A 13,961-nucleotide genomic window follows, 5' to 3' on the forward strand; every position below is an offset into this window, starting at 1 on the left:
CAGTTTCTTCACACAAATTTATTATTTATTGCTGCTCCATAGCGACAGTTTTTCTTCTGATCAAGCTTTAACATTATAACCCCAGCTTTGGCATCCCTTGGTGCTCTAACCTGTAAGACTACATTTTACCAAAATCTCTGCATTCAAAGTAAAATTAAAGGTTTCAATATACCTGAACATAATTAACAAAACWAATTTTAAATGGAAACTCACTTAAGCTAATATTTCTCTGTATTTTTTTCCTCAGATACCACTTGATAGAACTTAAATTTCTTCATATTTGGAAGAGTGTACTGATTAATCAATAACTACACATCAGCCATTATCATATATTTTAGTTCTTTATTTTCGTAAATACAACTTGGAAGCCTGAATTATTGGTTAAAATGAATGGCAAAGACTCAGCTGCTGGCTCTTCTGAAATCAGTAGTAAAACTCCCACCAGCTTCCATTGAAATTTTGGGGCCTTAGGATTAGCAATAGGTTTATATATTTCCAAGCAAATTTCATAGCAAAGTTTTAATGAAAAGTATTGCTTAACCAAACTTTCTAAACATTCTGTTTGTGAAGATGCAGAATCAGTAATGCATTAAAATCTTCAGTTCTGGATTCAAAGGTGTGAAATGTATTGAGTGCACACTCTGAAAAGGAAAATAATCCAATTACCAATTTTGTTTATTAAAAGTTTTGTTTGTTATAGTATAAGCAAAAAAAATCCTATTAAAATTCTGCCACTTTCTAACAGGTTTTATAATAAAATATGTCTACTTGCACAAGATTTCAGGGATAACTCCTCATTCAAATAGATAAAAGTAAACATTAAAATGTCAGTATCTAACTTTCAGAATAGTAATATAATTAATATACATTGCTATTTCAAAGTATATTTTTTGATGGAATGAATAAACAAAGAAAACTAACATTTAGGTTTTGCAAGTCAAAATTTAAAATTATTATTTAAAGGCTGTGAAAGTGCAGACACCACGCATAGCTTAGTCAGTCTCACTTACCCTAATGATTCATCTTCTATAAAACAGGACCGTAACAGGGAATGCCTCTAAGGTCTTAATTTAATTCTGTATACTACAACCAGTCCTTATGCAGGAGATGTAGTGACAGAATCATGTAAGAAAGCTGAGTCTTAGTCTGGTCTACATCTGCTTTGGCGGCTAAGATACCAGGGAAGCATTGACATTTTTACCCAAAGTAGCCATATTAATTCAATCATTTCTACTGACATTTAGTCCCATACCATACAGTTGCACTTTACCTTTCTTTATGATATATGAGTATAATCATAACGAAACCAGCAAGTCTCTAACTACATTGGTACGGTACTCATGTATAGTCAAGATCAGCAGCAACAGGGTAATCTTATTTGACAGCAGCAGAAGAGCACTAGTATTGTGTAGAAGAAAATTTCAGTTTTGCTTCTTGAAACTAGATTAAGAAAAGGTCTAAGAGTACACTGACAGCTGTTGCCTGTGCTTTACAGCTTGCTGTAATTAAGCACAATAAAGTTCATCTAGGATATAAAATAACTGAATACTCAACAAAGRAGCAATTTAACTAGAAATGTAATCTTATCAGATAGATGTAATCTAGCATATAAATAGTGGACTTTATGATAAAGCATATAATGCTTTACTTTTCCCAATATTCTTTTAAGACATTTATTACATTCCTGAAGCTGTGGCTTTCACTTGTTGCTTGCAGCTGCTGTTTCAGGCTGTGATGGCTCTGAATCTGAAAAAAAAAAAAAAAAGAAAAAAAAAAGATGAAAGTACTGATGATATCTTCATATCTTCAACCATAGGAGCAACAAGATCAGCTAGTTTCTGCTTTTCCTCCCTCCTCTCAAAATACATACAAATTCTAGTAGTTTAATTTCTGACTAAGTAGATAGACAAAGTACATGCAAAGTTTACAGTATGATGTAAATCTACAATCCAAGATAAATGCCCTGTAATTCCATTTTATCTCTTGTGTGATATTTCTTGGGCTTAGTTTATGCAGCAGAAAACAGAGAAAGCTCCATCACAGAAGAGATGTGATGAGGAAAGATCCTCATTCTGCCAGTTGCTTTGGATGAGCAGACAAAAGTACCCAAATGGAAGAAAATGCAAGCACTGCTTTCAGGACACACCTGAGAGCATTAAGAGGACAAAGTCAAAAACTGAATCAAGGTACAAAATGCCTGGGGCAAAACCACACTGATCAGGGCATTAACTCTCTCTCTCTTTTTTTTTTTTTTTAAGGGAGAAGAAAAAAACAATGCGATACATAATATATCTCAGGCTGACTAGCTATGGTTGACAAAAGAAGACAATACAAAAAAGGCAGGTGTCATGTTATTTAACAGTTTGAGAAAGAAAAGCACTTCAAAAAAATAAAACGTATGTGTGTATCAAGCTATGTAGCACATTAACTTTTCACCAATCTTTACAGTCTACCCACCATTTCATTTTCTGTTTGTGCTTCAGCACTATATCCAAACAAATTTAACCATTAAAGAAAATTGAAGATTTTCAGGGTATTTCCAAAATGTCACATTTGAGGCACACTTCACATTAAAGAAATCAGCTATAACCAAGTGAACGTATTTGAAGGCTTTGAAAATCCCAAACCCCTTCCTTTTCTTCAGTAACGGAAAATTCATTAATAAAAAAGTCAGTGCACTAGAATGTTAAATAGAATCTACAGCCAAAAGCAGAGTATTAATGATCTTCATTCATGTTAAGGAAGAACATTTTTAGATTGACCTATAAGTCTTYATTTCTCCTAAGGCAGCATCTTTTGCATGATCAGAGACTGGATACTCAAGCTAATTTTGAAGAGTAGTTTCCTCAGATTAGGCACCYTGTTTCAGGTCCAGAGTGAGATCTCAGTTCATCACTTTAGCTTTCTGCTCTCCTGCTTTCCTCTGATACTCACCTAGAGAAAGAGGTTCTGCAAAGAAGATAAAAAAACCCTTTACTATAAATATATTCATTCTTAATAGTTAATGGAAGACAAAAAAAAAAAAAAAGAGAGAGAGAGAGAAATCAATTCATGAAGTGCTATTCACACAAACTAAATTGACCTGCCTTTAAACATTGCACACATTGATATATCAAAGTTCAAGAGAGTCACAAACAACAATCCACAAGTATTCACGGATATAGTTAAAAAAAAAAGTCTAAAAATGTATAGTAAATTCTGGAGCTTACAATATGTATAGTTTTACAATATTGTATATTTTAAAAGGTTGCTATACAAAGCTGATACAGTAGTTTAGTAACCCAGTCGGGTGTAAAAAATTGAAAAATTGAAACAAAAGGTCTTTGACATAAGTAAAGATTACTCAGTAAATTAAAAAAAAACAGCAAATACACATTACATGAAATACAAATTGAAACAAGTGAAGGGTACATGAGTTAATTTTAAAGGGACAGCAAGATGCCAGGAAATATTGCCAGTTGATAACAGGAAGACCAGAATTTTCCATTAAAAAAATGGAAATGAATTGTAAAAGTGTTAAGTGCACAGAACTCATGCTTTTGCAGAAATATTACTTACATAGAAATATTTTTACTTTCTATAAACAAGTTTATTCACAGAAAAAATAAATTTATACAGTACTAAGACGGTAAATTAGTATGATTATCAGGACTATTTAATGCTTGCAAGATGGATTTCCCCAGATACACAGAAATAAATTATGTATTTCATAGTTACTATCATTGTGCATGACAAGGTAGTATTTGAAAGCATAATATTTTAAAGCATGAATACTGTATAATTTTTACTATAATAAAACTGCTTCAAAGCCACTATATTCAAATAAATGTATACATTTATTTTTATGGTATTTTAAGTACAGTGATCTATTTCCTAAATACTACTATCAATTATATTTTTTAAAGGAGTTTTAGTAAAAACTTAAGAGCCAAGAATAATTCACAACAAATAGGCAGCGAATACTTCACAGTCTGCTTAACTTTAAGCAAGAAGACAGCTGTGTCTCGCTTTCAACTTTTTACAAAAAAAAAAAAAAAAAGTATCACAGAGAATCTCTGGATCATAACATGACATGCTTCTACAATATTGAATATTTTAAAAGCCACAAAAATCCCTGTATTCTCTGACTACAAGCAAGATTCCACTTTTCTTCTTCTTGTTTTTGTTCTTTAAAAAAGGTCTTTGGGTACAATATGCCAAGCATTGTAATTCAGTAATTTTTATCATATTTAATGAAATACACAGAAATTATTAGGGCTAACTTTGGCTGTTACTTTGAGATCACAACTCACTTGGGGGAGAAAAGAGAGGAGAAGACAAGCAGCTTGCAATAATTTTACCTTTGGACTGCTCACTGTTTTCTGATGTTTGTTGAACCCTTTTTTCCCTTTCAGTGCGCTGCTGAATCCAATCAGTGCCATAACCGTTGCTAATTAATTTGCTGAAGTTTACTGCTTCACTGTTTCTCTGAGCAGGCCTGTAAAGCCAAACAATACATATTGGGGAACAAAGATAAAGTAAACCACAATGAGGATTAGGAGGAAAAAAATTATTTTGCACATGAAAAACAGTGACCTTGTACCAAATAGTTTATTTGCAAGTAACAGTAAGCAGAAATATATATATGCTACAGATAATTATCTAAGGAAAAAAAAAAAACACACACGTCTACACCTGATTCACAAAACACACATGCACAATTTTACATAAGAGCAGCCATGCATTTTATTGAACATGTATAATAATTACAGAATTCTGGTCCTAGGAAAAAGAAATGAAAAAGGGAAGTCATATGAAGAATGTGAGAGTTAGAAAGGTTGATAATATTTATTATAATAATGTTATGAAGGTGATATTTTGTCCTCAAGTTTAATTACTTAGTTTGCATTAACACATTTCTAAAATACACTGAAATTATTGATGTCTGTGTAATGTATTTTTAAGATTTAAAATCCTCTGAAGCAATTCAGTTCTGTGCATAGCTTAATGATGTAATTATTTGCTTAGAAAATTGTTACATCTTCCAGGTGTTCATTATAGCGTTTTTGTTGTGCCGCATCTCATACTAGGCAATTGTTAATACGATTTCTTAGAATGATAGTCTCACTTGTATCTTTATAAACTATGCTCACAGAAATAATGAGCAACAACGCAGCTGATATCTGTTTACTGGTATTGAGAATAACAACAACCACCACCACCCCCAAACAATTTAGAATATGGTAAAAATGTTGAGCTACATGAAGCTCTACCATACAACTGTATGCTTACTTTTCCTAAAGCAAAGTTCCATTTAATATATTTGCCATGTAAGCTGAAGTCCTATTATTTTAGTTATTTATAAAACCATTTCAGTACTCCAAATAATAGCAAGTTATCAGCAAGAAGGACCAACAAGTCCATAAATAGATTCACAGATCCATACAATTTCATAGGGTTACTCATTTGCACAAATTACTGCAGTATTAGGAGTTTAATGAATTTCATAAATGTACTACTTACATAGGTGGAAAAGTAAGCTTATTTTTCCCACTGAATTCCTTGTTTGTAGGAACATTCTGGATTCTGCTTTGATATTTGGGGTTTATAGCTGGAAGCTTTACCTGTGTTACAGAAATCTTAATTTAGTAAAGTAAGTTATGATAAAAATGAGAGTTATATTAAAGACTAAGAATTTTTAAGTGCTACTATCTTAGGAATATTATTTCCAGCAGTAAGCATACAGGAATATAAGGGAATACAGTAAGATAATAAAGCACTTATTTATTCCAGATGAAATGCGTTGTCTGCTGTCTGTTCAGTATGGCAATAATGTGGAATATGTTCATCTATGACCTTTTTCCTTGCTGTAGGCTTCTACAGAAAGTTAAGTTTCAAATTCAAATTTAGCAATTGCAACCTCTCATCTTGGCTCAGTTCTCCATGAGAGATATTTGAAAACAACCTGCTCTTACCGAAGTCAATAGAACCAGAAATTCACTCTCAGTTTAATTATGGCAAGTCTTTTGGATAAAAAGCATAGGAAAACTCATATAATAATAATACTATTATAATACATTAATTTGAGGTTTGAGATTCCAACAAATGCAGATATATTAGGGGAAGCCTACCTAGGCTAAATACTAAATAGTATTTAGCCTACTATTACTAAACACTACTTTTATCATCTTTTTACATATAAATGGCAGATAAAAAAAACCCTCAGTGTTGCCTAATGATTATAGAGTTCACCTCTTTGATTATACTGAAAGATCCCAATAAGGCAGACAGGTAAGAAGCTAGTGAGCTGGCATTACAAAATCTAGAAGTGAAAGTTAGAAAACTGAAAAGTAATGGAAAAGCATCAGCAACACATATTAAAGCTGTGTATTTTAAGATTCATCAAAATCACTGACTATGGAAGGGTCAGACATTCCTCAAACAAAAACATTAAACTAAATATCCCCAACAAGTTCTAGATATTTTTCATTAATAACTGGGAAGAAATCTGAGGCTTWAAAATAAATAAATAGATAAAAATAAAGTCTGTAAAGACTACTTTCAGCTTCTTTCACATCATTAAGGAAAAAAAATGAAGATGGCATGAACTATTTTCAAAGTCTTTCCTTTATTTTAATATATTGTTTTAATTAATACTATTTTGACCATTTTATCTTTTAAACCTCTGAAACAGGAGAGATGATTTTCTTATTTTCTGAAAGAAATCGATTTTGAAACAGGAGGCCAATTCAAACCATCTTATTTCAGTGCAAAAATTCCTACAGACTGCAGTGGAGACAGTTTCACTAGAAGAAGAATTCCAGAATCTGGTAACAAAACTGATGGGCTACTATCTTGCAGACAAACAGAATGATGATATGTTGACACTTAAAGATAGGAAAAGATGGGATGCTTGTCAAATAAAAAGAGATGATGCTAATAATATTCTTATGCAGTGATGCTGGATGAAGATAGGAGGTGTTTTTTTCCAACTTAGAGAAGGTGAAAAGCTGCCTTACGACTGTTTTTCAAATCCATGAACTCTTACTTTCTGCAGCAATCCATTTGTATTTTACATTTCAAAAAACATTAACCTACTGTGCAAGAAATATTACTCTTTTCTGTTTATCATTATACCATTTCAGGTACAACACACCATGGAAATTCCAGATCCAGGACACAGTTACTGAGTGTTGAAACTTATAAAATCAATTTAACAATACAAGTATAAACCATCAAGGCCTGGTAACTTTTGGTGCTTATTATGCATAGCATACAGGGCAACATAGAAACACAACATGATTTGATATTCAACACAAATARTAGCTGGAAAGAGACGAGACTGAGAAGAAACATTAGAAAAGCAAGTCTAGAATTTAAAGATATAAAAATAGAGAGAGACAACTATCAAAAATAAGTCAAGGAAAAGAAAGAGAAAAGGATAGGCAAAGAGAAGAGACTGAAGACTAACACAATGAAACTTCTGCATTGTTTTAAATGCTCAATTTCTTTTCCTCAAATTAAAAGAAATAAGATTAATGTAAACTAAAARTATCAAAACATTTCACAGTGTTCAAATCCAATAACGAGTGACACAAGGAACTAAGGAATAGATTAGAATTTGKTTTTGAAGAGAATCAAATCAGGTCTGGAATGTCATCAGGTTTTACTTTACTGTGCAAATTCAGTGTTAARAACACGTCCTTGTGCCATTACACTCTTATGATTCTAGCTGAGGAGGCATCTTCACTTTGACAGGTCTCTATTTAACAGCCATAGTGTCTCCAAGAAAAAAAAAAAACAAAACAAAAAAACCCATGTAGGTCATTTTTCACACATTCTCTGTTTAAAATGTTCTCTCCCTTTGTGATGTGATGGTAACAGCATACTCTGAAATTACTATTTACATTTGCTATACATATACRTTTATTAGACTCGGATTCAAATAAACAGTAATTGTGATATGTAGGCCAAATACTTGAAGTGATGCCGAACAACTCTTACTGTATGCATTAAAAGTTCAAAAGGAAATTTTGCCACTGAGGCTTATTGTTTAGTGGTGCTCCACCACTAGAGATACTAAATGCATTGCCAGTAATATTGATCCTATTCTCCTTTTTGCTTGGACGAAGAATCCCATCATTGAGAACTGCACAAACTTTCTGGGAATGCAGAGAAGCCTCTCATTCTTCTGACAACTTAAATATCTGTGTATTGACTAGGAGCATGCTATGACCTACTCTTCAAAKGAATACATAGGGTTCTTAAGGGTTTTTTGGGTATGAAATATTTACCACAGAAACTAAAAGCCCACTCACCACAGCTCTAGTAAAATTTCCATATAGAAAAAGTACAACAACAAAAACCAATTACTTGTACTTACTATATAATAAATACTTACATATATATACATATGTATACTTACATGAAATAAATATATACCTATGTATACCTAACAGAACTCCATGACACTTTACAAAAGAGAAMCCTATCATTACCTCCTTTTTATAGCAAAACTGAGGCACAGCAAGGTGAGAYGACTTGCACAGGCTAATGGCGCAGACTAGTGGCAGAGCTGGGAATACACAGAATTCAAGTATCCCGAGTCCCCCATTCAGTGTGCTTATTTATTAGGCCAAACTGCAGATAAGTTGAAAAAGTACTGGTATAATCTAGTTTTATGTTTCCTGTGTCCCCAGTATACTGAGGGAAGATAGCAATTAAAAGGTAAAAACAGCAATGAAAAGGTGAATTATATGATGAACAGGGAACTTCTAATACTTCTACTGGAAGCATGTTGACTGTTAGGGTGTGAATAGCACTACATATAAAGTTCTTTCCAACCTCTGGAAAAAAACAGTCTTTAACAAAAAGTCCAATGCAAATGCCTAGGAGATACGATTCCAAGGGAGTAGTCCTAGTGGGGTAGCAGAAAAATTCTCTAACTGTGATACTAACCCTGATACTGCCTCTAATTTATCTCCTACTTACGCTTAGCCTCTCTTTCAGTTCGTAGCATTTTCAACCCACCCTGGTTGGTCCACATGGTCAGTAGGCTAAAGGATGTTTCTATTTGGCCTAGTAATCTGTCACTTCAGCATGAGAATGAAAACTAAATCCTTCACATGCTGACAGCTCTGTGCTGCTTTAGAAAAGTATCCTTGCAATCAAGGCAGGAGGAAGGAACAGGATTTGTGATGAGGCTTAAGAGAACTGTGTGATGGCTTCCCCTGGTCTCCAGTCCTCCTGCACACAATTACGAACATAAAAAACATTTTTAATATGAGCATTGGAGATTCCAGTATTTCAAGCAGAGTGGCATAAAAGCTTAAAGATCCACGGCAAAGAACCACTTGGGAACCATGTTTTCTGAACTGAGCACAATCGGTACCCTTAGAGGTTTACATGTTTTTGCAGTTGTTCCTAACGGCACCCTTTGAGATTTCTCTCCGTGATTGCACCATACCTCTCTGTTCTTAAGGACTGCTGAGTCAGACTGGACTGAAAAAAGTTTTCAATACAATTAATATCACCTAAATACTTCAGGTAGCTTGCCACTGTAGTATCATCCCATAGGCACAAAACTATATTGAATGTTGATTAAAAATGTGTTACCAGTGATTTTGGAATACATCTGTAACCTTTCAACATACAAGATGTAGGGTAAGAAAACTAAAACAAATAAAATTTGGGAAGAGTCACTCCATTGTCTTACTGAAAGATTTCTCAGGGAAGTACTCGTAACAAAACACAGTTGTCTCTCATAACAAGAGACAACTATAAGGAATAGCTGTGAAAGAAAAGCACCATATGATGTCTCAAAGTATGGGAGACATTCCTCAAGAAGAAAGGTATGAAGAAGGAGGACAACCATTTCAGAGCTGTTTGGGGAAGGAGCTAAGGAGCAGAATGATCCTCATATCTGTCTTTCTACGCATCTAATCAAAGAGTCAGGCTTGGGATTTAGCACCTTGAGCAAAACTCAGCTTCAACTTTCAAGAGTGATGTAGGATATGAGATTTGGAAACAGAGCTGAATGTAACATCACCAAAAAGGAAAGTGGGTATGCAGTGCCTACAAAACAAATTGGACTTACCCTGACTACGCGTGAAACTGGGTCTTGATCAAACTCCACCCCCAACAGAAACAGATCTCAGTCTCACTTCAATAGCCACCACGTAGATCTGAATTGCACCTACTCTTGTCAAAATTAAATTGGACTCAGAGCAGTGAAGATAGTGTGTTCTTAAATAAGGGAGTGAGGGACAGTGCTTCATCTCCCTCCTGTTTTCAACCTGTAAGGGGCTGCCATAACAATTTTTATTTCTGTTTTTAGTACTTTAAATTCCGCTTCCAGTATTTTAAGTCTCTGACGGAGAAAAAACTTCACCTAGAGACATCAGGCAAATTATAGCTTAATCATACATTGTGTATTTGACTGTTTCCACAGACAAAGAGGACATTCCCAAGCCTATCCTGAAAAGTGAGGCCTATCCACTTCCCCAAGCCACTATTCCAAACTTGCATTAGTTACTCATCTCAGCAAAGGCAAAGGATTTTCCTAAAATGTCAAGCATTTGCATTTGTAGTTAAGTGGAAGATAGCTACTGGTGTTCAAGTATATCAAAAGTCTTCCCATGGGCACTCCAAAGAACTACAGGAGCTGAAGCACACAAAACTGAGAGCACATTAAAAAACAAAACAACAACAAAACCTATCAGGCTTAAACATCTAAATGGGGAAGAAGAGAAGAGGAAAGAGAGAGGCTAGGAAATAGGTTTCCAGCATAAAGCCAAGACATCACAAACAACTTTGTTCTAATGGCAGCCTGTGCTAGACTTATTTTACGCTAGATACATCTTCAGTTTTCAGACCAACAGTGCAGTATCTTTCAGGAGCATCTCTTGAATTTTAACTAAAACAAAAGCCCTTCTCTGAATAGTCTTCTGTTCCTCCTTCTTTTTCCCTCTTCCCTTTTCTTTCTTCCTCCTCCAAGACCACTGAACAAGAACTCTATTGACAAAGAGTAAATTCAATTGCAGGGTGGAAATAAAGGATAAGAACACAGAACTACTGGCGTTCATACTTAAAAATATGCACCATATAATGTTATTGAAAAATTGCATTTCTGGCTCATATGCAGTACCTGGAGCACTTAAGAGAAACATGACTTTATTATCGTTCTATAACTGCAATATAGAAAATTGCTCCTGGAATACAGAAATTGCAGCGGACTATAACTTCCTTTTACTAAGAACCAACAAGTCTAATCAGAAGCATTTTCACAAGCTCTACACAGAAAGCATCATCATCAAATGTTTCTCAATCATACCTTTTTTTTCCCTGTGTTCTCTTTGTCCTCAGCATCCCTTTGCCAAACACTTTTCACATCAAAATCAAATGGTGCTCTTCTTGTCTCATAGTTATTACTATGATGATCACCAGCCTTAAACTCTTCATGAATCATATAATCCGGTATAGTAGGAACATAGTTCCTGCAGACAAAGGTTTAACAGTAATTTGTACTGTGGATAATTATCATACACTTTATTACAAAATATTAATTTGAAACACTAACAGATGAATAGGGAACCTAAAAAGTTATCTGGGATCTCAGCACACTTACTGCGGCTCATTGGTTGTTGGGGGATTTGAGTGGTGTGAGTACCAGTCAGGTGCAGCATATGCTACTGGAGATGAATTCCTTGTAACAGGAGTGTAGTGCTTCAGCAAGTCTTAGGATAAAAAGATAAAAGCTGCTAATGGTCTGACTTCTGAAGACAAAGGGAATGCTTTTATTACCAGATACGTTGCTGCTTTGTCAGGAAGAGATACTTTTCTATTCAATGTTATTCATATCCCTTGGTAAAAATGGACAATCAAAGTCTTCTAGCATTGCATTTAAATTATACCACGTCTTTTGTTTTAAATATTTTGACATATTTCTACCAGTGCTTGGGAATCTGTATTTTTATATTGCTTATTCTACTGTAAGTTTACGTGCAAGCTATCTATTCAACTTTGCACCTTTTTTCCAACAAAGTAAATGAAATATAGACTATCCTGGTACAAGAGTAGAGCATGTAGACAACTGTGACATGCTGAATATTATTATTGAAAAAAAAACACAAAAAAACTCCACTCACTTTATAGACTTCTAAAAAGTTTTCTGACAATGCCTTCAGAGTATTATTTAAATAAACCTGACATATTGTAAAGACTTTTCTATAATGCAGTTAAACTGTCATACTCATCTAACTAGATTAGATACAGTACAAGACTACAGATTTTGGTAATGAGTAGCAAACTTATAAATGGGTTGCAAGTATTGGCTTTTAGATCACATTTGCAATCAATAATTTTTTTCCATGGTTTAACTTCAAAACTCCAGGGGATTCTTCTGAGGTATCTGCAAGATATCTTCTGAGGTATCTATCTTTTTCTGCCACAAACCAAGCTAAAAGAAAAAACAAGCGAACAAAAAAGTAGGTGTTCACCAGGTTGGCCTCCTTGCTTTGCCAACTTTACATATTCTGAGTCAGTATCTTTGATCCACTTCCTGCGGCCTCCAAACATCTTCTCATTGTGAGGTTCTGCAAGGTCACTCAGACCTGGAATCCGAGATGCTGAAGGAAGTGGGATTTCTGAGTTCACCGACTTCTCTGGTTGTTTCAGGGGCATGTGGTAGTACCATTCTACAGTAAAAGAGAAAAAAAAACATTTACAGTAAATGTTTACTGCTAACATTTTCTTCAGGGAGCAAAAGTGACAGACAGCCTAAGAAAACCCAAGAAACATACTTTTCTTGGTGGCAGGAGCAAAGAAATATTAGACTGTTTTGTTCCACTACACTTTCTAATTGGCCCATCAGGAACTGCTCTACCTAATTATCTCAAATGTTCTCATCCTTCTCAGTTTGCTGGGTTACCTCCATCTCAGAACTCCACACCATTTCACACTTTAAGACTGAAGAGAGTTTTTCAAGAGTTGTAAATTGACTGGAAAGAGATGGTATTTCAATGGAAAATGTCAATAGCTGACTGGAAATTTCCTCTAAAATGGATCAGTAAGCCCCATGTAACAGGCTAAACTCTACTTGGATTTAACTAGAACACAAAGTGTTTTAGGATGGGCTTTCTCCCCACAACATCTTCTAGACAACCTTTTCAAAACAGAAAAATGCTGTAATTTAAAATGCAACAAGGTAAGTGTTAAAACTAGTCAGGAATCGCAAACATGCTTAGAGCTTAGAAAATACTTAAAAAACACACACTAAATTAGGTGGGTTCCCACCAGGAMTCTTTAAAATTAGCCTATCTCACCAGAGCTAAGAACAGAGAAACTATCAGTTCCACATTCAGTCATTAAGGTCTCCTCCTAGTCCATCCAAAAATCAATTGTTTCCCTCCTCTTAGAAAAAAATCACTGCTTTCAGGCTCGGCTTCCAGAATTACATAAAACAATACACCTTGCCAGCCCCTAAAACACAGAAAACTCCAGTCTGAGGCATGTTTGCCTCAAGAGGGGTGAATGACTGATGGAAGCGTAAGGCACCTGTAACTTCCCTTCCAAAGCAAGATAGGGGGAGTTTTACAGGAGGAAAAGCTCGCTTAACAGCACTCTAACATCGCTTCGTGCACTGGAAACACTGGGAAGCGCCATCACAAAACGACCTCGAATACCTTCGCCGTACGGGCTAGGACAAACAACAACAGCAAGCACCGTCCAGCAGCCGTCTCACCGGAGGCCCAGGCGAGCCTCAGGGCACGCAAGGCGGGATACGCCGCCGGCCGCGCAGCGCGGCTGCAGCCCTCCCGCTCGGCGGCGCACGGAGCGCGGCCGGCAAAGGCGCGGTACTTGCCGCAAGCAGCGTAGCGGCGGCTGCGGGGTGCGGGCAGCTCCCTGACGGCGCTCCTCATCCCGGGGACCGGGCTGGCGGAGAGACGGCAGCGAGAGCCGGCGGGGCTGCGGCCGCCCCGCCC

At 35.5% G+C, this 13,961-nt stretch overlaps 1 protein-coding gene across 1 annotated transcript; it reads right to left on the reverse strand.

Moving 5' to 3' along the window:
- Nucleotides 1-322: 322 nt before the first annotated feature.
- On the reverse strand, nt 323-13,955 carry CUNH7orf57 (chromosome unknown C7orf57 homolog). Its single transcript, XM_085305468.1, has 9 exons — nt 13,841-13,955; nt 12,477-12,674; nt 11,606-11,714; nt 11,312-11,474; nt 5,503-5,603; nt 4,341-4,477; nt 2,935-2,949; nt 1,681-1,746; nt 323-641 (listed from the first exon to the last, which is right to left on the reverse strand). Exons 1-8 carry the CDS (start codon nt 13,896-13,898, stop codon nt 1,700-1,702), a joined length of 828 nt encoding a protein of 275 aa, XP_085161594.1. The 5' UTR covers nt 13,899-13,955; the 3' UTR covers nt 323-641; nt 1,681-1,699.
- Nucleotides 13,956-13,961: the final 6 nt, after the last annotated feature.

Source organism: Rhea americana, unplaced genomic scaffold (assembly GCF_003343005.1).
Source record: "Rhea americana isolate MKP2758 unplaced genomic scaffold, rheAme1 scaffold_220, whole genome shotgun sequence".
In the NCBI taxonomy this organism is placed as follows: domain Eukaryota; kingdom Metazoa; phylum Chordata; class Aves; order Rheiformes; family Rheidae; genus Rhea; species Rhea americana.